Raw genomic sequence first — 23,856 nt, 5'->3', positions numbered from 1 at the left:
GAAACCACAAAAAGACAGGGCAAGGCAGGGATGCTGTGAACATCCAGGTAGGCTCAGTGTGAGTGAGCACTATGATAACAAATGAACAAGCTGGATGCATGTCCCTGAATGCAGTGTCTTTCCTGCAGCATTACAGTGATAATTGATCATGCAGCCTGAGGCACACCCTTGAATTGCAGAGGCATACCGCAAGTAGGTCAGAGATGTGCATAGAAGCTGACATACTTCGGTTGCCAACGTCTGTGATGAAGGGCATATCTGGCTGCGGCCCAAGGAGCATTGCTTTCAGATATTAGTGCCCAGTGTCCAACATAGAGGTCCTTCAGATCATGCAATGAGCTGAGGTAGCCAGATACCTGCTCTTACCTGCATGTCAAGATTTCTTGATGCCCAGTTTGCTCAGTGTGCTTGATAAATACAAGTTGAATATTAATGAGGAGAGATGTGCTATTAATGAGACATGTAACAAACAGTAATCCCTTTTAACTGACCAATCACTGCTGTCTTGTGGGAAACTCACTCACCCACTTGGCAATGCTTAAAAGATACAGTAAGAAGCTCTCAATGCTGAGATTGGCCTCACCGGCCCCCTTGCTCGATACTGCCACAAATCTCACCAAAGCCCAGTCTGAAGATCTTTATAAGATTTTACCCATAAAGTTGTGACTTCTTTGTTGACAATGCTACTAATTATTTTATATATTCTGCTAACTCTTCTGTAAATACACATGATTTCGGTAAGAAAATCTGCCAGCATTTTGAATCATTGTTAAATGAACAAATTTTCCAAAGGCTACAAAAAATTGATTGTCCCTATGTTTCCTGAACTGGTCTGCTTACTTGAAACGATTGAACACGACCAAAGAAGACCATTCACCCCATCATATCTCTGTCAGTTCTTCGGCAGAACTGTTCTATTCAACACAAACCTCTTCTCATTCCCACAACCAGGCAAACTTTCTCTAATTGAGTGTATTTTCATCTTGCTATTGAACATAAATATTAAACCTATTTCTATCAACTTGTTTAAAAAGTTCATTGCAGATCATCATAGGTTGTCTGTGTAAACTAAAGTTTCCTCGTATCCCCTCTAGTTCTTTTCCCAATCACTATCACTACTGCAAAGTTGGTTCAATTGTCACCTAACACACCATTTTTGGTCATGCACTTTCTTAAACTTTCTTTGTACTAGTTATCTCTCCCCACGTATAGCTTTATCAGTAGTTCTTATGGGTGGTTCATTAGCTTTTTCTATTACTTTGAAACAGTTGAAAAATAACTGATAGTTGCTATTAGATCTATAAGAATGTAACTTCACCAGTAGCTCTTATGGGTGGTTCAATGGTTTTTATTTATTGCTTTGAAACATTTGAAAAATAATTGATACTTGCTGTTAGATCAACATCTATGCCCCAGTAGTTTCTGTACGTGACCCCTGAATTTTAACTTGTCCTCAACTTGAACTAGATGCTAAAATGGGCGAAGCAACTGATGCCCAATCTTAATTTGAGATCATTTAACAAACAGATATGTAAGAGCAAATTTTGTATGACTCATCTGGCCTTCAGCATCAAGACCACGGAAATAGAGTTTGGTCATCATTTCTACAATTACCTCTCCTAGTCATCTCAAGTGGAAAAGCTATCAGCCGACTAGTGCTTCACTTGCCGTTATGATCTGTTCCGTCTCTGACATTTTGTCATTATCACATCTGTTGGGTGCTTCAGTGAGATTGACTAGTGATTGATTTTCAGTTTCCAGGGTTACGTGACAACAGGATTATCTTCTGGCACAATCCCAGGTTCCTGCCCAAGGTCACCCTCTTTTCGTCAATCTGTAACCTTACAGAATTTCTATCTGTTTTTTTGTACCTAACTTCATGGAATGCATTTCCTGAATCATAAGTTTAAACAGTAATAAATTCTCAAAAGCTTTGATTCCAACATATACCTACATGTTTAAATATATTCCTAAATTGTAGTTTTCTGAATAGAGTTTAGCAAGAAATATGAAGAAATAAATACTCTCACTGGCACAGGTCGTTTTCTGGTAAACTGACAGCTGTGATATTCATCTTGTATGTTTTTTCAAAGGCGAGGGAATTTTTTTTTGGATGGTTCCGGTCTTTGGTCAGTAGACTTAAATGGTTGGACCAGCATGTCATTTTACATCACATGTTTGCTTTAAAATTTCACCACAGGCAAAGATTTAAGTTCAAAACTTATATCAGCTGTAAAACTTTGTATGTTTTTAATAGACCAATCAGTGATTTTTCAGTTCAATTCACAATCGAAACTTTTCTACGAATCACAACTTCACGTCCCACCAAATAATTAGAACATGGAGCAGTTCTTTTGAACATACAAGGAAATAGAATAATCTTGGTAATGTCTTAATATTCCTTGGATGGTTGCCAGGCTATAGCAACAGATCATATTTCCAACTAATTGCAACCTCTGTTGTTAAGTAAAAAATTAAAAACCAACAACTCCCTGCTTACCACTTCAGCCCAAGGAAATATTCTGACATTAGATTTCTGGATTGGTACGATAACCATAGCTAAAGTCGATGCCATGAAAATTGGAGCAACTGCAAGTGGCCGACTAACAGTTTCCAGCCCTGTCCATTGGAGCATGTTCTCATTATAGGGACATGAGCACGTTTGTTTGGACTTGTAGAGGAAATGTGACCACGCTATCAGATAGCCTCTTTTGCTGATTTGGTATGTGTTCTGCCAGTTTGGACTACACAGGTCCACTTGGACATAATCATTCCTAGCTGAACTTGCATTTAGCTGCACAAGAGATGTCACCTTTTCTTTTACTTAAAACACCAACTTTCAGAGGTAGTACCTCTTTCAACGTTTTTGGGAGTACGTGCTGTATTCTTGGGCATTGAGGACTTGTTGGATATTGAATGGAGTGTTACTGTAGCCTAACAAGAGCTGCTGGGATGTTTTCTTCCCTTGTCAACAGAAAATTTGCTACGCATCTGGCAGCATGAGTTGTAATCTTACATGTGGAAAGTTAGCATGCGAGGCGAATGGTTGTCAACAGAAGGCTTTGCAAACGAAAAGCTTCGTTGCAACATTTCCCCTAACCTGCGTTTCAGCCAGGGGCAATTTGTGAGGTGTTTTCAATTTTCCGAGGAGATGATTACTGAACTGTGCTAACTTGTTTGACAACTTCACACAAGGGTGAGGATTGCACTGTTATTGTCCACCAAGTCACAATTGCCTTCAATTTTGCACAAGTAAGATTTCTGGATGGCAGCAAGTGATGTAACCGTTTTTGAGGAAAATCTAAGCAAAACGCTGCAGATGCAGGAAAGCTGAAATAAAAACAAAGTACTAGAAATACTCGAGATACCAAAGTGTGGAGCTGGATGAACACAGCAGGCCAAGCACCATCGGTATACTAGAAATACTCAATAGGTCTGGTAACATCTGTGGAAAGAGAAACAAAGCTCAGTAGTTCAAATCAAATATGACACTGGGTGCAGGGTAATTTGATTTACTATTATATGTACCAAGGTACAGTGAAAAGTTTGGTTTTACATGCAATGCAGGCAGATAATAACATACAAAGATCATTGGATGAGTGAACAGTGCAAGGAATACAAATTTTGAATTGCGACCCCTGAAAACATGAATAATCAAACTTTTAATCTTTCATTTTTTTTCATATATTAAACATAGCATGCAAGTCCAATAAGGCCAAATTTTACATTTTTAAAGGTTATAACTGCAGTATGTGAACCCAAGAATGTAGGTCAACAATAAAACTTATCAAGTAACCGATCCCTTACCGAAAACTGAATGCAAATGGCTATCATGTCAAGTTGAGTAAGTCTGTGTGAAAATGTAAGAAACAGCATGACGTTGAAATTAAGGCTATGAGAGAGACTTGCGTTGATAATAAACTTTTTAGTGCTGCTCTTAAAAAGCACCTAATAGTTTCAGAATATACTTCTCTGAAGCTGTATTGTACCTGGTTTCCATTCACATTTCTTACTTGGATTGCTTTCACCTATTTGATATTGCTGGTGCACTTGTAAGTGGTAGTTTTTGATATGATATACTTTGTGAGTGTGAAGTGCCAGTCAAAGTCAGGAGTTGAGTTCTGAAGACAGCATTAAGAAGTTTTCTGAAAGAAAATAGAAAGTCTTACCTGATGATTAGAGATTTTCTTTTGAAACCTTTCTATGCCAGGGTTACCAATTCACTTCTTATAAAAACCAAAAGAACTGCAATGTTGTAATTTGGAAACAAAAATAGAAATTGCAAGAAAAGCTCAGCAGGTCTGGCAGCATCAGTGAAAAGAAATCAGAGCCAACATTTTGGGTCCAGTGACCTTCATTCATGTCACTTATGCATATCATGAATAGCTAGGGCCCAAGAACTGATCCTTGCGATATCCCACTAACCATTGCCCATCACTCAGAAAAGACCCATTTATTTCCCAGTCACCAGACCTGAAACATAGTCTCTGATATCTGCCAGATGCTGCCAGACCTGCTGAACTTTTCCAGCTATTTCTGTTTTTGTTGCCAACTGTCTTGAATTGTTGGAGTGGGTGTTTTCCAGAACCAAAAGAAAAATCTCTTTATGGCTCAGAATGAGGTCTCCCAGGGCCCTGTAGAGCAATCCAGTTAATCCCATTCCCTTGCTTAATAGCGTAGCCATACAGGTTTACTTTCCTCAAGTGCCTCTCCGATTTGATTTTGAAATCACTGATTGTCTCTGCTAGCATCACCCTCCACAGGCAGCAAATTGCTCTTGCTATCAGAAAAGGTTCTTGGTCATTTGCTTCGCTAGTTACTGTCTCAATAAGCCCTGCCATCTTCAAAGATCCGAGGACATGAACTCTCAGGCCTCTGTTCATGTATCATCTTAGGAGTTTTTTGAGGATGTAACCAGTAGAATAGATAAGGAAGAGCTAGTGGATATGTTGTATTTGGATTTTCAGAAGCTCCTTCAGGAGAGGTTAATGGACAGAGTTAAAACACATAGAATGGGAGCAATTGACATGGACTGAGAATTGATTGACTGATAGGAGACAGAGAGTGGGAATAAATGGGTATTTTCTAAGTGACGGGCAATGGTTATTGGAATACTGCAAGGATCAATTTTTGCGTCCTAGCCATTTGTGATATGTATAAGTGACATGAATGAGGACACCAAAAGTAACATTTCCAAATTTGCTGATGACACAAAACTGGGTGAGATTTTGAATTGTGAGGAGGATGCAAGGAGATGTCTGGGTGATTTCGATCAGTTGAACATGTGGGCAAACACGTGGCAGATGTAGTACAAAGTAGATAAATGTGAAGTTATTCACTTTAGTATGAAAAACAGAAATGTGGAGATTTCCTAAACTGAGCTAGTTCCATTTGCCTGTGTTTGGCCCATGTCTCTAAACCGTTCCTATCCAAGTAAATGTTGTAATTGTACTGGCCTCTACCACTTCCTCTCACAGCCCATTCCACATATGCACCACTCCCTTTGTGAAAAAGTTGCTCCTCAGGTCCTTTTTAAACCTTATTTCTCTCACGTAAAACCTATACCCTCTGGTTTTGGATGACCCTACCCTGGGGAAAAGACCTTATTCACCTTATCCAGGCGCCTCATGATCTGATAAATCTCTATAAGATCATCTATCAGCCTTTTCTGCTCCAGAGTAAGAAGCCCTAGAGTGTCCAGCCTCTCTTTGTAACACAAACCTTCCAATCTGGGTAACAACATTGAGAATTTTTTTTGCATGCTTTCAAGTTTAATAACATTCTTCCTAAAGCAGGGCAATCAGAATTGTACACAGTACTCCAAATATAGCCTTACCACTATCTTGTACAGCATAGCATGATGTCGAAACTCAGTGCTCTGACTCTTGCAGCAAATGTGTCAAAACCCTTCTTCACTATCCTGTCCACCTGTGGCACAATTTTCAAGGAATTGTATACCTGCACTCCCAGGTCTTGGGCCAAATGGTGGCACATGGGATTAGATTAATTCTGGTCAGCATGGACGAGTTGGATCAAAGTGTTTGGTTCCATGCTGTGGATCTCTATGACGCTGTATAAATTGATTAGATCTGATGGCTTGACAATTTATTCCTCCTTTGTGAAAGGTAGGTGTTCACAGTCTGACAGGGAAATAACCATCTACTGATTAATTGTATGATATATTTTGAACAACAAGATGTTGGACTCATGAGAAGCTAAAGCTTGAGCTCTATAATTCTGTTGTATTTTAGAATTACTGAAAGAGGGCTATGGACTGATGTGAATGTACAAAGAACTGGCAGGTCAGGATTAGCTAGAGTTTCCAATTAAGGTGCTGGAGCTTAAAGAATGCAGAATGTCTTGCTCCATTGGTTTGAACATTTTTACTAGGATGTTGCCTGGTATGGAGGGAAGGTCTTACAAGGAAAGGCTGAGGGACTTAAGGCTGTTTTCGTTAGAGAGAAGAAGGTTGAAAGGTGACTTAATTGAGACATATAAAATAATCAGAGGGTTAGATAGGGTGGATAGAAAGAGCCTTTTTCCCAGGATGGTGACGGCAAGCACGAGGTGGGATTGCTTTAAATTGAGGGGTGAAAGATATAGGACAGATGTCAGAGGTGGTTTCTTTACTCAGAGAGTAGTAAGGGAATGGAACGGTTTGCCTGCAATGGTAGTAGATTCGCCAACTTTAAGTACATTTAAGTCATCATTGGACAAACATATGGACGTACATGAAATAGTGTAGGTTAGATGGGCTTCAGATCGGTATTACAGGTCGGCACAACATCGAGGGCCAAAGGGCCTGTACTGTGCTGTAATGTTCTATGTTCTATGTTCCTGCGGCTCAAGCAGTTGTCAGGGACTTGATCTAACATTTTCTGTACATTCCTTTAACAGCTTGTATGTATTCTGGGTGGTTAGTGAACCACACTGCCAGTCACAGAACCTGGAGTATGATTGATATGCAACAAAGCATGTCTACACCTGCTCAGTGAACAGGATGACCTGGGGAGTATAATAAGTAGGCTACTCACTACAGGAACTGCAAGCAAATATCAAGTTATTTTATCAGAGCTCCAAAAGTATGTTTAGCCAAAGTTGCCAATCCTATTCTGTGTAGTATCTGAGAGCCGCTTTGAGTACTTTTGAAAAGTCCCAAAAAGTTGTGAAGTTAAACTTCATTTGCCCCGTAGGTGGTCAGCCACCTTTACAGGTAATACTTGAGCAACATTAAGAACAATCAAATCTCCTTAGCCTTTGTGGCTGTGAGCTGCTCTGAGTTTCCTGAACGCTATCAGCACAGACACTTCCAGTGCACCTTCACAATATGAGGCTACCTATCCCAAACTTGCTATCACACCATCCCCAGGATTTGTGATAGACTTATGCCCTTCCCGTGTTCGTGCACTGAAATCCCCCTCTTCTACCAACTACTAGAAGACCATTCTTCTCAGAAGCTGAAGCTTTGACCAATACAGTGAGCATTGATGGGCCTAATAGCCTTTCTTCCCCTTTATTTCCAAGAGATGGCAACACTAAGAGTGACCTGAAGGCAGACTTTAAAATTTGCAAGGGTTTGACAAGGTAAATGTGGAGATGGTCCCTTTGTCGTGAGACCAGAATTAACATAAGATGTCAGATTGTTACTAAAATATCTAATACAAATTCAGGAAACCTCTTTAACTGGAGGGTGTTTAAAAGTGGAGCTTGCTATCACAAGGTGTTGTTGAGATGGCTGACACAAATGTTTTCATGAAGAATCTAGATAAACACATAAGGGAGAGGGGAATTGAAGGATATTTTGATGGATTTAGATAAAGAAAGATGGCAGGCAACTCGTGAAAGATAAACAGTGGCACAGGCTTTGGGACTGAATGGCCTGCTTCTGTATTTGTAAGTACTATGTACCATGTACTAATTGTCTGACAAAGCTGCCGTTAAATTTGATGTAGGCATTTTTTAGGGATCCCACTTACTGAAGTGCATTACTTTGGCTTACTCCTATTATGTACAGTGGATCAATGTAGAAGACACAGTATATACCTGTAGGTTCAACTGTCTTGAAAAATATGTGAATCGGATGGAAGTAGAGGAATACAGTTCCCAGAAGAGTCGGGGGTTTTGGTTGTTACAGGCAGCATGTCGGTGCAGGCTTGGGGGGCCTGAAGGGCCTGTTCCAGTGCTATAATTTTCTTTGTTCTTGTTCTGTGTCTAATGTTGATTTGTCGCAGGCCCTTTGGACAAATAGCAATTGACCGTCACACACTCTGCCCATCCACAATGAATTCACCTTTGTAGGAATGTTAATAGTCCTTGTTGCTTGAGGAATAGAACCCAGGTAGTAGCCTTCAGGAGAGGAGAGGAACAAAGAGGAATAGTTAGAAAATGTACCAACCAATAGAAATCTACAAAATTCATGGAAATGAGAACAATATCAAATTACATTTTTGTAATAAGATATATTGTTTCGAGCTGTAAGTAGGACTGTAGATAAACAGAATGCATTATAACAAAGCTCATGGAAAGTAATTAAATTCCAATTTTTAGGTCCCATTGTACTTGTAATCTTAAATCTGTGTATACAGTACTCCCTTGTGTTTCATTTGAAACTGGATTGGAGTAGCTCCAAAATAATTGGTGTTTATAATGGTCTCCCTCACATTTCAAAATTGCCATGAAATCTCTGTGTGCTCTATATTTTAATTTAAATGTCACATGACATAAGATAAGTCACTATTGTTTTGCTAAGAATACAAGTGCTATTTTAATAGACAACAGAATTAATACTTGCCTTGAAATTTTGTGGTAATACAAAATTGTATCTCATTAGTATGCTGCCTTAATGCAACATCTCTGAGGTTAATTATAATAATACATTGCTATGCAAAGGTTGTGTGGAAATGTATTCATAATGTAGTCAATCCTACTTAATTGTCTATCTGACAATTTCACATCCTATTTGCATATATTTTCGATGCGCCAAAGCAACACCCAGACATTATTATGTGTAATTCTTCCGGTGCATCAGCATACGATATGCTTGCATCACACAGAAAGTATCTGATTATATTTACTGGGCCCTCACTTTTATTAATAAAATCAATTACCTTTTATAAAGTGTAAGAGATTTGCTGAAGAAGGGTCTAGACCCGAAACGTCAGCCTTCCTGCTCCTCTGATGTTGCTTGGCCTCCTGTGTTGATCCAGCTCTGCACCTTGTTATCTCAGATTCTCCAGGATCTGCAGCTCCTGTTATCTCTAAAGAGATTTTAATTGTTGGTTTTCAAAATGGAGACTTTGTTTTAAAAGTTTGCTGCATTCTTAGTGCTAGATGCAATACCTAGCTAACATAAGCAGGTGCATTGTGGAATTAAGATTAGGACACCAAGATTGAAATGAATGATGGAACAAGCACAAGGGGCTAAATGGCTGATTCCTGTTCCTTCATTCCTAAACCAAGGCCAGTGGTAACTTGCTTCTTTAAGAAGTTAACTCAGCATGAGGAATGAACTATTGTATAATGTAAAGCTTGAAATAATGGGCAAGCTTAAGGATTGTTCTGAATAATTTAGTTGCTTTGCTGGTTCAGTTATTCTTTACAGGTACATTCAATCATTTCAAACAAAATTTGGGGGGAAGTGAATCAAAACTATGCAGCATAATTTTATTACAAATATATCAGTGCATAAAGCTTTGACACCAGTATTAGCATCATAGAGTTATACAGCACGGAAATAGACTTTTCTGTCCAAATCATTATACCAACCTCATCTAGTCCTATTTATCAGCATTCAGTCCATAACCCTCTAAACTCTTCCTATACGTAACAGATGCCTTAAGTCATTCATGGGATGTGGGCATCTCTGGCCAGACCAGCATGTATTGCCCTTTCCTAGTTGCCAAGACAGCAGTTGACAGTCAACCACATTGCTGTGGGTCTGGAGTCACATGTAGGCCAGACCAGGTAAGGATAATAGATTTTCTTCTCCAGAACATTACTTGCATCTCTGGATTAACAATCTAGTGATTATACTTCTAGGCCATCGTAATTGTACCTGCCTCCACCACCACCTCTGTCAGCTTGTTCCATACACGAATTACCCTCTGTATGAAAAAGTTGCCCCTCAGGTCCCTTTTTAAATCTTTTCCCTCTCACATTAAACCTATACCCTCTATATTTATTGTTCAAAAAAAGATCAGGTCTTATGGATGAGGTATTGGAAATGTATCTGTCATCACTGTGATTCTTCTGTGAGCAAACTGGTCCCTAAATACGTTGATTGTTGAGGGATAATTGGTGAAAGTTTGCTACAAACAAGGTACAGACTTTGACTATAAAAGCATAAAATAGGTTAGGAATTCCAATTTGTCTGGTTCATGACATGTATTCAACCACAGTGAGGTTGTCAGTGCAGTCGATCTTTCCAAAGCAATGTTTGGGGACATTAATGAGAGAAAATGGACACCGGTCCATTTAACAATGTTAGGACAAATGAACAAGAATGTAGTCAAGGCGATTGGTTTTAAAGAGCTTCTTACAGGTGGACATAGAGGCAGCAAGGTTTAGGGAGAGAATTCCAGAGCTTGGTTCCCAGATAACTGAAGCCATGGTTGCCAATGGTGGAGCAATTTAAATCAGAGATATGCAAATGACTAGAATTGGGGAAATGCAGAGATCCTAGAAGTTTGAAACAAAAACAGAAAATGGTGAAAAACTCAGCATGTCTGACAGCACCTGTGGAGAGAGAAACAGAGTTAACATTTTGAGCCTAATATAAATTCTTCAGAAGGTTGTAGGTCTGGAGGATGCCACAAATGCCAATACTGATGTGTAATTTAAGAATGAGACATTGCTGTACTGGGAACCAATGTGGGATGCCTAGCATTGATAATTTTATGCATTTTAGTGCCTTTAAACAGCAAACGGAATTTGTTTTATGCCTTTTGATATTAGAGAAAGCACTGGCTACATCCACTGGTATACACTAGATAAATTAAGCACAAGTTGCACACTATCAGCATTACTTGCCTTCATTACTTGTCAGGTTGTAATCCTATGCAAGCTTTGTACTGGCACTGTTGATTCTGATACATGGGTCTCGCAGTCTCTTGAAAACTAAACCTACTGAGAATTAGGATTGACATCTGGGAAAGATAATCTTTTTATTAAAATGGTTCTTTGTGTTCATTAGAAACACTCTTCTCAATTGATTATGGTAATTCAAAGATTGGTGTGATGAATTTTGTTTAAATAGGGCATTAAAACCTTACTAAAAACTGAAAGAACTGTGCATACTGTAAATCAGAAACAAAATCCGAAGTTGCAGGGAAAGCTCAGCTGGTCTGGCAGCAATTGCGAAGAGAAATCAGAGTTAACATTTTGGGTCTGGCAACCTGTTCTGAGGAAGGGTCACATACCTGAAATGTTAATTCTGATTTCTCTTCACAGATGCTGCCAGCCTTGCTGAGCTTTTCCAGTAACTTCTGTTTTTGTTTGAGTTAAAAATTTACAGCTGATACAGGCAAGATTTATCTAACAAGAGTGGCCGCCACTATAATAACATGTGGATTGACGCGTTAATGATATGTGACAAAGGCAATTCATGTCTTTGCCTGTACTCAAGTCTGATACCATGTTGTGTGTTTGCCAACCAAAATTACTGTACAGCAAAAGACAATTCCTTCAAAGATATGTTATAATGCCATCCTGTACCTCACACACATTGCTTTCAGACAGTAGGGAAATATCCAAATTTTACACATACCCTCCAAACCGTAATGCAACATCCCAATTTCACAATTGTTAAAACAATTTCCTTTCTTCAAGTCTTGCTTTGTTATCTGACACCATCCATTTCATGCTCAGTGATATTTTCTTCAGACTACTGAATGGCATTCAGTGTTGCAGCTGTTGTCTGTTGTCTTGCTGGAAAATTATATATCAATGGATGGTAATACAGGGGACCTGCATGAAACATAGACATTGCTTGACAAATAACGACCAAGGTCCATCCGGTTTCCCTTTTACAACCCTGGCAGTCATACAATACGATGAGGCATCATTGCAATTAATTAGGCTTCAATATACCTACAGAGGAGGCAAGGTTAACAGCAATGGCTAAAAACTATAGGAAGCAGAAGTTCAACGTTCCTCATAATCATGCCCTACTTAACCCATATCAATTTCCCCCTTTGGATTCCGACATATTATCCACAAGATAAATATATCCAATTTACATTTGAATTAATAAATATTATCTGTTTCTAACATGTCCTCATGCTAAGAGCTTAGTCACTCCTGTTGCTTGCTGTAATTCCTGATTCTATTTCTTACAAATTGATTGTAAATTTAGTACTAAGGTAATAAAAGGGATTTGCATTTGTATTGCACCTTTCATGACATCAAGTCTACAAACTTCATAGCTTAAAAGATATTTGAAGCGTAATTGCTACAGCAGTACAGGAAATGTAGCACCCAGTTTGCACGCAGTGAGGTTCCACAGCAGCAATGAGACAATAGACAGATAATCTGTTATTTTATTTGTGTTGTTTGAATGTAATTATTGACCAGGACATTGGGAAAACTCTACTGTCCATTTAATAGTGCTATGCCCTTTTTCTCACTTTTGCCCAAGAAAACAGTTTAGTTACACCTCTGAAAGTTGGCTCCTCTGACAGTGCAGCTCTTCTTCAGTGCTGCAACTAAAACATTAGCCTAGATTTTGTGCTCAGTTGCTGAAATGACATATGAGCTTACATCCTCATGATGCCAAGGAGAGAACAATGGGGAAGTGCCACACGAATCAGGTTTCATTTCAGAGATTCTGCGCTAACTAAGTAAAGCCTGAATATATGTGTGAGTGATAATGGGAACTGCAGATGCTGGAGAATCCAAAACTCCACCTATCTGGACTCCATTTTCTCCCCTTTGGTCCAGGAACTCCCTACCTACGTCCGTGACACCACCCACGCCCTCCACCTCCTCCAGGACTTCCAATTCCCTGGCCCCCAACACCTCATTTTCACCATGGACGTCCAGCCCCTATACACCTGTATTCCGCATGCAGATGGCCTCGAGGCCCTCCGCTTCTTCCTGTCCCGCAGGCCTGACCAGTCCCCCTCCACCGACACCCTCATCCGCCTAGCCGAACTCGTCCTCACCCTCAACAACTTCTCTTTCAACTCCTCCCACTTCCTACAGACTAAGGTGGTGGCCATGGGCACCCGCATGGGCCCCAGCTATGCCTGCCTCTTTGTAGGTTACGTGGAACAGTCCCTCTTCCGCACCTACACAGGCCCCAAACCCCACCTCTTCCTCCGTTACATTGATGACTGTATCAGCGCCGCCTCTTGCTCCCCAGAGGAGCTCGAACAGTTCATCCACTTCACCAACACCTTCCACCCCAACCTTCAGTTCACCTGGGCCATCTCCAGCACATCCCTCACCTTCCTGGATCTCTCAGTCTCCATCTCAGGCAACCAGCTAGCTACTGATGTCCATTTCAAGCCCACCGACTCCCACAGCTACCTAGAATACACCTCCTCCCACCCACCCTCCTGCAAAAATTCCATTCCCTATTCCCAATTCCTCCGCGTCCGCCGCATCTGCTCCCACGATGAGGCATTCCACTCCCGCACATCCCAGATGTCCAAGTTCTTCAAGGACTGCAACTGTCCCCCCACAGTGGTCGAGAACGCCCTTGACCGCATTTCCCGCAACACAACCCTCACACCCCGCCGCCGCCACAACCGCCCTAAGAGGATCCCCCTCGTTCTCACACACCACCCCACCAACCTCCGAATACAACGCATCATCCTCCAACACTTCCGCCATCTACAATCTGACCCCACCACCCAAGGCATTTTTCCATCCCTACCCCGTCTGCTTTCCGGAGAGACCACTCTCTCCGTGACCCCCTTGTTCGCTCCACACTGCCCTCCAACCCCACCACACCTGGCACCTTCCCCTGCAACCACAGGAAATGCTACACTTGTAGCTACACAATGCCCACACGTCCTCCCTCACCCCTATCCCAGGCCCCAAGGTGCCTTTCCACTTTTAGCAGAGGTTCACCTGCACATCTGCCAATGTGGTATACTGCATCCACTGTACCTGGTGTGGCTTCCTCTACATTGGGGAAACCAAGTGGAGGCTTGGGGACCGCTTTGCAGAAAACATCTGCTCGGTTCGCAATAAACAACTGCACCTCCCAGTCTCAAACGATTTCCATTCCCCCTCCCATTCTCTAGATGACATGTCCATCATGGGCCTCCCGCAGTGCCACAATGATGCCACCCGAAGGTTGCAGGAACAGCAACTCATATTCCGCTTGGGAACCCTGCAGCCCAATGGTATCAATGTGGACTTCACCAGCTTCAAAATCTCCCCTTCCCCCACTGCATCCCAAAACCAGCCCAGCTCGTCCCCTCCCCCCACTGCACCACACAACCAGCCCAGCTCTTCCCCTCCACCCACTGCATCCCAAAGCCAGTCCAACCTGTCTCTGCCTCCCTAACCTGTTCTTCCTCCCACCCATCCCTTCCTCCCACCCCAAGCCGCACCTCCATGTCCTACCTACTAACCTCATCCCACCTCCTTGACCTGTCCGTCTTCCCTGGACTGACCTATCCCCTCCCTACCTCCCCACCTATACTCTCCTCTCCACCTATCTTCTTTTCTGTCCATCTTCGGTCCGCCTCCCCCTCTCTCCCTATTTATTCCAGAACTCTCACCCCATCCCCCTCTCTGATGAAGGGTCTAGGCCCGAAACGTCAGCTTTTGTGCTCCTGAGATGCTGCTGGACCTGCTGTGTTCATCCAGCCTCACACTTTATTAAAGTCTGAATATAATTTGCACTGTATGTTATTCTGTTGCAGGAGTTGAAGATGAACATGCCTTAGCAACTGAGCTTAGACAGCGAGGACAGCAGGCCCTACCTGGACATGCAGCTCACACACGCTCTTCACGGCAGCACTCTACTTCCTTCCCGAGATATGATTACCAGTATAATGTTGCTGAGGAAGAGGAAGTCGGATCACCAGCTATGGTCTACAGTGTCCCTGAGGAGGGAGCCATTTCCAGTCCAGCAGGTATGAACTCAAGACAAGAAATGGGAAAAACAAAATCTCACCCATTGAGCACTGGTCAAACTAGGAAAAACAGTTAGATAAGGTCTTCCTCTGTTGTTCAATGTGCTAATCTTGACCTGGGAGAAACTAGCTCATGGCTTGCTTGGTGGTAAGGAGGTTGTCAAATTTAGGATAATACTAAGTGAAGATAAGGAATGCTGTGCATTAACTAATTCACCAGAAATGTGCAAAAATTTATAAGAATGCTCTATTTATGTACATACAAAATTAGAAATCTGTGACAACCCATAAAAATCTCTGGGTTTCAAAACATGCTGAAATCTTTTCACGAGTGTGGGACTAAGGACAGTGTTCTTTTAGAGAGCCAGCACAGACACCATGGACCAAATGGCGGCCTCCTGTACTATAATTTTCTCTAAATCCATGAAATGTTCTGTCAATTAAAATACATTCATTTAAGCACTGTCTATGTAAAAAAATCATTATAACTCAACCAAATTCCTTAAAATTATATGCACACTTTCTTAAATTGCTGTCCAGTTGAGTTTATTCTTCTGTGACATCTCTGCAGTATCAGTGATCTAGCTGTTTCCATCTAGCAGTATCCATCTGCATGCTGTGGTTTGTTTGCTTGCCAAGCTGGTTCGTTAGTTTGCAGACGTTTCATCATCCTGCTGGATAACATCATTGTCAGAACCAATGTAATATACAAAATCCCATGCAAGGTCTGTGACAAACATTACATTGGATAGACAAGAAGAAAATTGGCCAACTGGCAACAAAAAAACACGACCAATACTCACTCATTTCCATTCACACAGCTAAGGACAACCACGTATTAGATTGGGACAACACCAGGATCCTAGGACATGCCAAACAGAGACAAGCACAGGAATTCCTAGCGGTCTGGTTCTCCACCAAGAAGGCCATCAACAAACACATAGAACTAGACCCTACATATACACCTCTGTGAAGGAAAGATTGGAAATGAGGTAATCAACCCCAACAGACCCCAGAGTTTAAATATCTGGCAGAAAACACAACAGCTCTTCATTGGAGGCTGCACTGATGATGTTACCCAGTAGAGTAATGAAATGTCTGAAAAATAACAAACCAGCTTGGTGAACGAAACGACCACAGCATCCACAACCTGAGCTGCAGATCTACTCAAGAATCCATCTGCATGCTGATCATTGGGAAGCTGAAACCAAATAATAGCCTTCAGGTGAAACTCTTGTTAGCCTAGGACAGGAGCTCCCATAAGGAGTTGATCAAAATGTGGACTGCGATAAAGAGCTTTGTAAATAGTTACACGCATCAAGCACCAAAATTGTGACGTGGACATTAGAAATTCCCCAGCAGCTAAATTGGGCAAGTCAAATCCCAGAACATGAAAACTAGTATGTAAAAGGCCTTAGCGTTCACAGTTTCCCTTTAATTACAATTTGATTGTTGCAGCGAAACACATATTGACAAGTCCATTGTTATACTCCTTGACTTATACTTAATTATAACGCATATTAGCATCAGCTATAGGGATAGCACAGCAGGATAGTGAAGGCGCCACGAGTATCAGACATATTGAGCTGAGAACATGCAGGTGAATTTGACAGCCAGAGCCTACTGACCAATTTCAAAAACTAAGTTAAAATAGAATGGAGACAGTAAGGACAGCAGATGCTGAAAGCTAGACTCAATAAATGTGGAGTTGGAAAAACAGAAAAGGTCAGACAGTATCCAAGGGGCAGAAGAGTCAAAGTTTCAGGCCAAAACCTTTCGTCAGGACTGGGGAGGGAGAGGGGAGCCCAGAAATAAATAGAGGGATGGGAGGGTAGGCGAGATGGAGATAGGTGGATGCAGGCAGTGGGTTATTGTGGTTGGTCAGTGGAAAGGGTGGATTGGATGGGTGATTAGGAAGATGGACAGGTTTGGTGGGGGTGTGAGGGAGAGATTTTGAAGATGATGTGGGTAGGAGGTTACTGTGGCTGGATAGCGGGAAGTGTGGAGCAGGTAGGTGCTTCGGAAGATGGACAGGTTGGGGGCGGAGAGATTTTGAAACTGGTGAAGTCAATATTCAGGCCATTGGGCTGTAAGCTCCCAAGGCCAAATACTGGATGTTTTTCCTTCAGTTTATGTTTGGCCTCACTCTGTTAGTGGAGGAGGCCAAGGATGGACATGTCACCAGGGAGAGGGAGGGGGAGTTAAAGTGGATGGCAACTGGAAGGCCGGATAGAGCGCAGATCTCCACAAACTGATACCTGAGTCTGTGTTTGGTCTCCCCGATGTAGAGGAGCAAGGGGTACAGTAGATGAGGTTAGATGAAGTGCAGGTGAATCTCCTCTGGATTTGGAAGGACTGTTTGGGGCCTTGGAAGGAGGTGAGGGGGCAGGTGTAGCACCTGCTGTGGTTGCAGGGAAAGGTACCGGGTATGGTGGAGGGGTGGTGGGGAGTGTCGAGTTAACAAGGGAGTCACGGAGTGAATGATCCCTGCAGAAAGCAGACAGGGTTGGGCAGGGAAATATCTACTTGGTGGTGGGGTCTGATTGTAGGTGGTGGATACATTGGAGGATAATATGTTGTATAATGGAATAAATAGAGTGGCATAGGTGAGGTACCAGAAAAACCTTATCAATGACAACAATGATGGTTCAGGCATTTAGCTTATCCCCAAGAAAATAAGCCATCTTTAATTGCCACATTTCACATAACATGTGAGGTGATGTACAGGTGAATACAAGAACATGTCATGGGAACATTAGCTCTTCTCTTCGGCTATTCCTAAATACTATAGTAACAGGTTTCACTTCCCTGTAACTATTATTGAGAGTGGGTGGATAGATTGGTATTAATTGTATCGCTGCCTTCTTACCGCAGGCCATTTCATGAGTTAACGATTTCTAACCTTGATCAGTTGCTCAATATCACTAGATTTGGCAATTTTAAGCAAGATGAAATCCCTACCACCGTGCCAGTAGGTCAGAGTTCAATTCCCACCTTTACCAAAGGTGTGTCGTAACATGTCTGAACAGGTTGATTTAAAAAAAAATTGGAGTAGGATATAAAAGATTGTGGGTCATGGGAGCGTTCACGGTTAAGGAATCAGTTATAGCTGTTAGACAGGATGATATATTAAATGAATCATCAAATCAGGCTTTATAGTTTAAACTCAGAATTAAAGAAGGTGGTAGCCACTCTGCTAGGAGTGTAATTCAGACCCCCAAATAATTGGGAATGAGGTAGAAGGCAAGTATGTCGGCAAATTTCTGATACCCTAATATCAACTGAGATAAAAATAGTATGAAAGTAGCAGAGGACGCAAAGTTCTTGAACGATGTAGATAATAGCATAATATCATACAATATAGGAGCAGAATTAGGCCATTTGACCCATTGTCTGCTCCACCTTCGATCATTGCTGATATGTTTCTTGAGCCATTCTCCTGCCTTCTCTCTATAACCTTTGATCCTCTTACTAATCAAGAACCTATCTGTCTCTGTCTTAAATACACTCAGTAACTTGGCCTCCATAGCCTTCTGTGCCAATGAGTTCCACAGATTCACTACTCTCTTCCTGAAGAAATTCCTCCTCATCTCAGTTCTAAAGGGCCATCCCTTCACTCTAAGCCTGTGCAGTCAGAGCTTAGTCTGTCCAACCAGTGGAAGTATCTTCTCCACATCCATAGAATCAAGTCTTTTCTGTAATCTCTATGTTTCAATGAGATTCCTGCTTTATTTTTCTAAACTCCATTGAATATAGACCCAGAGTCCTCAACAGCTCCTCGTATGACAAGGCCTTTATCTCCAGAATTATTCTTGTAAACCTCATCTGGGTCCCATCCATGGCCAGCACATCCATCCTCAGATATGGGGCCTAAACTGCTCACAATTGTCCAAATGTGGTCTGACCAGAGCCCTACACAACCTCATCAGAACATCCCTGCATATGTTTTCTAGCCCTCTTGAAATGAGTGCTAACCTTCCTAACTGCCAACTGAGCCTGCATGTTAACCTTAAGAGAATCCTGAACTAGGACTCCTAAGCCCCTTTGTGCTTCTGATTTATGAAGTCTTTCCCCGTTTAGAAAATAGCCGATTCCTCTGTTTTCCGCACCAAAATGTGTAAACTCGTACTTTCCCAAATTGTATTACATCTGCCACTTCATTGCCCACTCTCCTTGCCTGTCAAAATCCTTTTGCAGCATCTCCACTTCTTCAACACTACCTGTCCCTCTACCTGTTTTTGTGTCATCTGCAAACTTGGCAACAGTGCCCTCAATTCCTTTCCCCAGATTGTTAATGTATAACATGAAGAGTTGGGGCCCCAGTACTGACCATTGTGGAACTCCACAAGCCAACGGCTGCCATCCTGAAAAAGACCCCTTTATTCTCACTGCCTGCCCCTTGCCAGTCAGCCAGTGCTGTATTCATGCCAGCACCTTGCCCCTAACCCCATTGATCCTTTTCTTACTTAGTAGCCTCCTCGACAAAGGCCTTCTGAAAATCCATAAAGAATACACCCACTGGTTCTCCTTTATCTAACTTGCTTGTTAACACCCCTCAAAGAATTATAACAGATTTGTCAGATATGACCTCCTGTTGATGAAGCCATGCTGACACAACTCTATTTTACCATGCACTTCCAAGTACTCCACAATTTCATCCTTAACAATGGACTTGAGATCTTAGCCACAACTGAGGCTAGGTTTACCAGAGACTATAATATTCCCATCTTTTGTTTCACTGCCTTCTTAGACATAGGTGTTACATGAGCTATTTTCCAGTCCTCTGGGACTCTCCCTGACTTAAGTGCTTCCTGAAGGATCATCCCAATGCCCCCATAAGCTTCTCAGCTGTCTCCTTCAAAACTCTGGGGTATAAGTGCAAGTGACTTATTCACTTTCAGACATTTCAAGTTTTCTAGTGTAGCAATTGTAATGAGGTCAACCAGCTGAACCTTATAAAATATGAGTTCCCTGATTGAAGCCATTAATCTGGTCCAATCAGGGAGCTCTGACTGACAGATAAAAACAGGAAACATCCTGTTCACGCTGACAGCTGCCTCCAGGCAAACTGGATCAGTGTCAAAGACTCTCCACATGTGAATAAAGGGTGACTTGGTGGTGGGAGACTGACCTCTGTGGAGTTATTTCACCCAGCATCTCTCCTTAGTGATGGCCATTACACTCACCTCTGCCCCCTGACTCTGTCTAAGTTCTAGTATACTATTGGTGTAGAGTGAAAGAAACTGAGCCTGAAACATGAGGGGGAATTGAAAGCAAAGATTAGGAGAATGGGTGGTTGAGAACCACAAAGACACCAGTGATGCCAGGAGGCACAGAGCTGACCAGGTCGGTAATGAATAAGTGTCATCCACTGGGCGTACGATGGTGATTCACTCAAACTATCCCCTACTTCCCAGTCACCAGTCGGTGTCTCATATTTCAAGTTCCAAATACTGAAGCATAAAAAGCAATTCTGCCTTTTGAAATCAATGTGCTGAATTTGCAAACTACTTGCGCTGTTGCACCTTGAAGCTTCACTGATATGCGTTGTTTAAGTTTGCAATAAAAATATTCAGGTCAAGCTAGTGTTACTAAAATGCCTTTTTTTCCCTGATGAGCACCAATCAAATATACTTCAATTGCCATGGTTTTGGAAGTCAATGGTAAGGCCTCTCTGGTAGGCCACAGTACCCGTCTTCTCTCCCTTATGGCCAATTACTAATGTTTGGCTCCCAGCTTTGAGTACCAAATTTTCTCTTTATATCAGATTTGCATTGTCTTCTTACTCTGTTGACGGAAAATAGGAATAAAAGTCAACCATTCACCCTCCCAGAGGTAGTAGGAACTGCCAATGCTGGAGAATCTGAGATAACACGATGTGAAACTGAATCAACACAGCAGGCCAAGCAGCATCAGAGGAGCAGGAAAGCTTGACGTTTTGGGTCGGGACCCTTAAATCTTTTTTCTGAAGAAGGGTCCCGACCCGAAACGATAAGCTTTCCTGCTCCTTGGCCTGCTGCATTCATTCAGCCTCCCAAGCCTGTTTCACCATCAGTTAGATCACAGATGATCAATGCATCAAATTAATTTACCGGCCTTTGTTCTGTATCCTCTGGTACTCCTACTGAAAAAAATGTCTATCTCAGCCTCAAAAACTTTAAGTGCTCCAGCATCCACAGCCCTAATAGGCAAAGAATTTCAAATTTTCACTACCTCCTGTGTAAAGAAATGGTTTCCCTCCTTAAAGGTAACTTTAATTTTAATAGATACCTTATGTAGTCTCAGTTTAAATTATTCTTATTTGAATCATCCAGCTATTGACCGAAGGGTGTGTTGTGCTATGAGTAACAGAAATGTGTTTGCTGCGATTGAAAATAGTTTTTTTTTAAATCACAGCTGAGTACTGAATCTAAATTTACTATTTCTATTTGATATCTCATTTCATATTTCACATTACTAATCTGAATTTCCGTTGCTGCACTCAAAATGCTTTTTCAACTTCACTGGGGACTTCAAAAGCAATGCAATTCCTAAGCATAAAATCTGCTTGCACCCTGCAGGATCAGCGTTCTAAGATGATAGAGGCTCTTTACTAGCTGTTATTCTTGGAATCTCTTACAGTAAAACAAAATGGTCAATTCTTTCTTGTTAATGAAAAAGAACATAAAAGAACCCATTAACCATTACCAGAGAGGCATTTTCTGTAAAAAAAAAAGGTATGTATTTCTTTTCATTGCACTGTACTAACTAAAATCTCCAACTACATATTTTAGACCAGCTTGGCCTTTTGGGCGAACAGCAAGTACCCTAACTGGCCACTCCAGTGATGAGCCCTCGCATTACAAGTTTTGACTAATGGACACATTAGATTCCAAGTCCAGTGCAGTATCAGAGAAAGTCTTGTTTGCATCATTGTGATGATTGACAGTGTACTGCCAGAGGAACAACTGTTTAATCTAGTTGGCTGCAAGTATTTTGTGTAAAAAGTGTAAAGCTAGTATACTATAATTTTCAGGCACACTTACCACCCCCCCCCACCGCGCCTCCGGCTTTTTGTTGACAATTGATTGACTTAAGTGTTTTCACAAATTAATCAAAATGAAATTCCCTTAACTAACGAGTGATGTATGGGGCAGGTTTTTCTTGCAATACTTCCGCTGATGTTCATGCAGATTTATCACTGGTTATGGAAACAAATGCTGTGAATATCGGTGCATTGCAGTACCAACCCTTTTGCTCATGGTTTTCTGATTTACATCATCAATAGACAGGGTTCTTCCTGGCTAAGCAGCCCCGCTGTTCTCATTCCTAGGAGAATTTCCGTATCTTGAGGTAATTATTTTAGCCGCAGCTATGATTAATTTTTAACTGAAGCAATATTTGTAGCCATCCAGAATCCACTTTGCTGATTTGAGTTTTGTCCTGGTTGAAAATAATTTTAGGATGCCTTTTTAAGCAGTATTTAAAAGTAAGCCCCAGTTGGTGAGAGGACAATTTTTATTCATTGCCCTTGGGATGTAGGTAAAGCTGTCAGGGCCACATGTACTGCCCATCCATAGTTGCTTCTTAAAGCCAGTGGTGGCCTTTCTTCTTGAACCACTGCATGACATACTTAAATTGAAAATAAAATATTCTGGCAGAGGAATGTTGTTGGAGTTCTCTTACGATTAATGTACAAATGCATCATGGCTAAACAACATCCTAGTTGCCAGCTCATTACCACAAGTATTACTGTACCATTTACTGCCTGAATCCCACCTTGCAAATTGGGGAAATCACTTTCAATCATTTTGATCATTCGTGAACTGGCGTTATAAAGTAACTGTTGAAACCGCTGGACGTTTCTTTGGTGAACGACTAACTGGATCACCAGTGTCCTTCAGGAAATTGATCTGGTCACTCTCGCTTGCCTGCTCCTTCCCTGTGCCTCCAGACCTAAGGATTTCGGTTACCTGCTTAGTGAGGTAGCATTGAAAGTTACTCAACACTTGTACAAATAGTAGCTTATGAGGCACAAAAGAAGGTTTAGCAGCAACTTCTCAGGGTGAAAGTTGCCATGTATTTTTTTTCAATGTTGCCCATATCCATGTAAACCTAACTGATTTGTACCAATCTGAGTTGTAAGATTACTGGCTGTGAGACTGGGTAGCTCAGGTTTTCCCTTACACCAAAAGCACATGTGGTTAAAGTAGACAAACAGAATCTGTCACAAAAAAAGCACAGGGCTGCAAAACAGCATTCAGTCAAGCGTCTTCAAGTTCCTTTCCTTTGAATATTCCTTTTTTTTAATCTTTCTATTTTCTTGCTTACACTTTTCTATCTCCATTTGTCTCTGTAGCTTGGCTGTGAGACTTGCCTATGTTTTTTTTCTTGCATCAATGACACAGCTGCAACCAATATTCTGAATCAGTTATAAGATTTTGCTGCTAGGACTCCAGGGTGTGCTTTAATACAAGTCATTTGTGCTTGTTGTCAGTGCTGGGATAGCCTTTGCTTTACTCTCTGCTAAAAATGCAAAAAAAAATTACCAGTCTGATTCCAGGGATGGTGGGACTGATGTATGAGGAGAAATTGACTGGGTCAAGATTATTTTCCTTGGAGTTCAGATGAATGAGGGGGGAAACTCATACAGACTTGTAAAATTCTAACAGGACTGGACAAGGTAGATTCAGGGAAGATGTTCCCGACGGTGGTTGTGTCCACAGTGTGAGGATTCAGGATAGACCATGTAGGACGGAGATGAGGAGACGTTTCTTTACCCAAAGAG

General features: G+C 41.6%; 1 protein-coding gene across 2 annotated transcripts in view; it reads left to right on the top strand.

The window, feature by feature from the left end:
- dnajb6b (DnaJ heat shock protein family (Hsp40) member B6b) overlaps positions 1–23,856 on the top strand; it is a 146,790-nt gene that overhangs the window by 113,741 nt on the left and 9,193 nt on the right. For both annotated transcript variants that reach the window (XM_048550496.2, XM_059639624.1), the window contains one exon: positions 14,877–15,089. In XM_048550496.2, the coding sequence (XP_048406453.1) occupies positions 14,877–15,089 (213 nt within the window). The remainder of the gene's footprint in view (positions 1–14,876; positions 15,090–23,856) is intronic.

The sequence above is a fragment of the Stegostoma tigrinum genome, chromosome 2, assembly GCF_030684315.1.
Source record: "Stegostoma tigrinum isolate sSteTig4 chromosome 2, sSteTig4.hap1, whole genome shotgun sequence".
Lineage (NCBI taxonomy): Eukaryota > Metazoa > Chordata > Chondrichthyes > Orectolobiformes > Stegostomatidae > Stegostoma > Stegostoma tigrinum.
The sequence above is the reverse complement of the archived record's forward strand: the minus strand, read 5'-3'. Positions and strand labels throughout refer to the sequence as shown.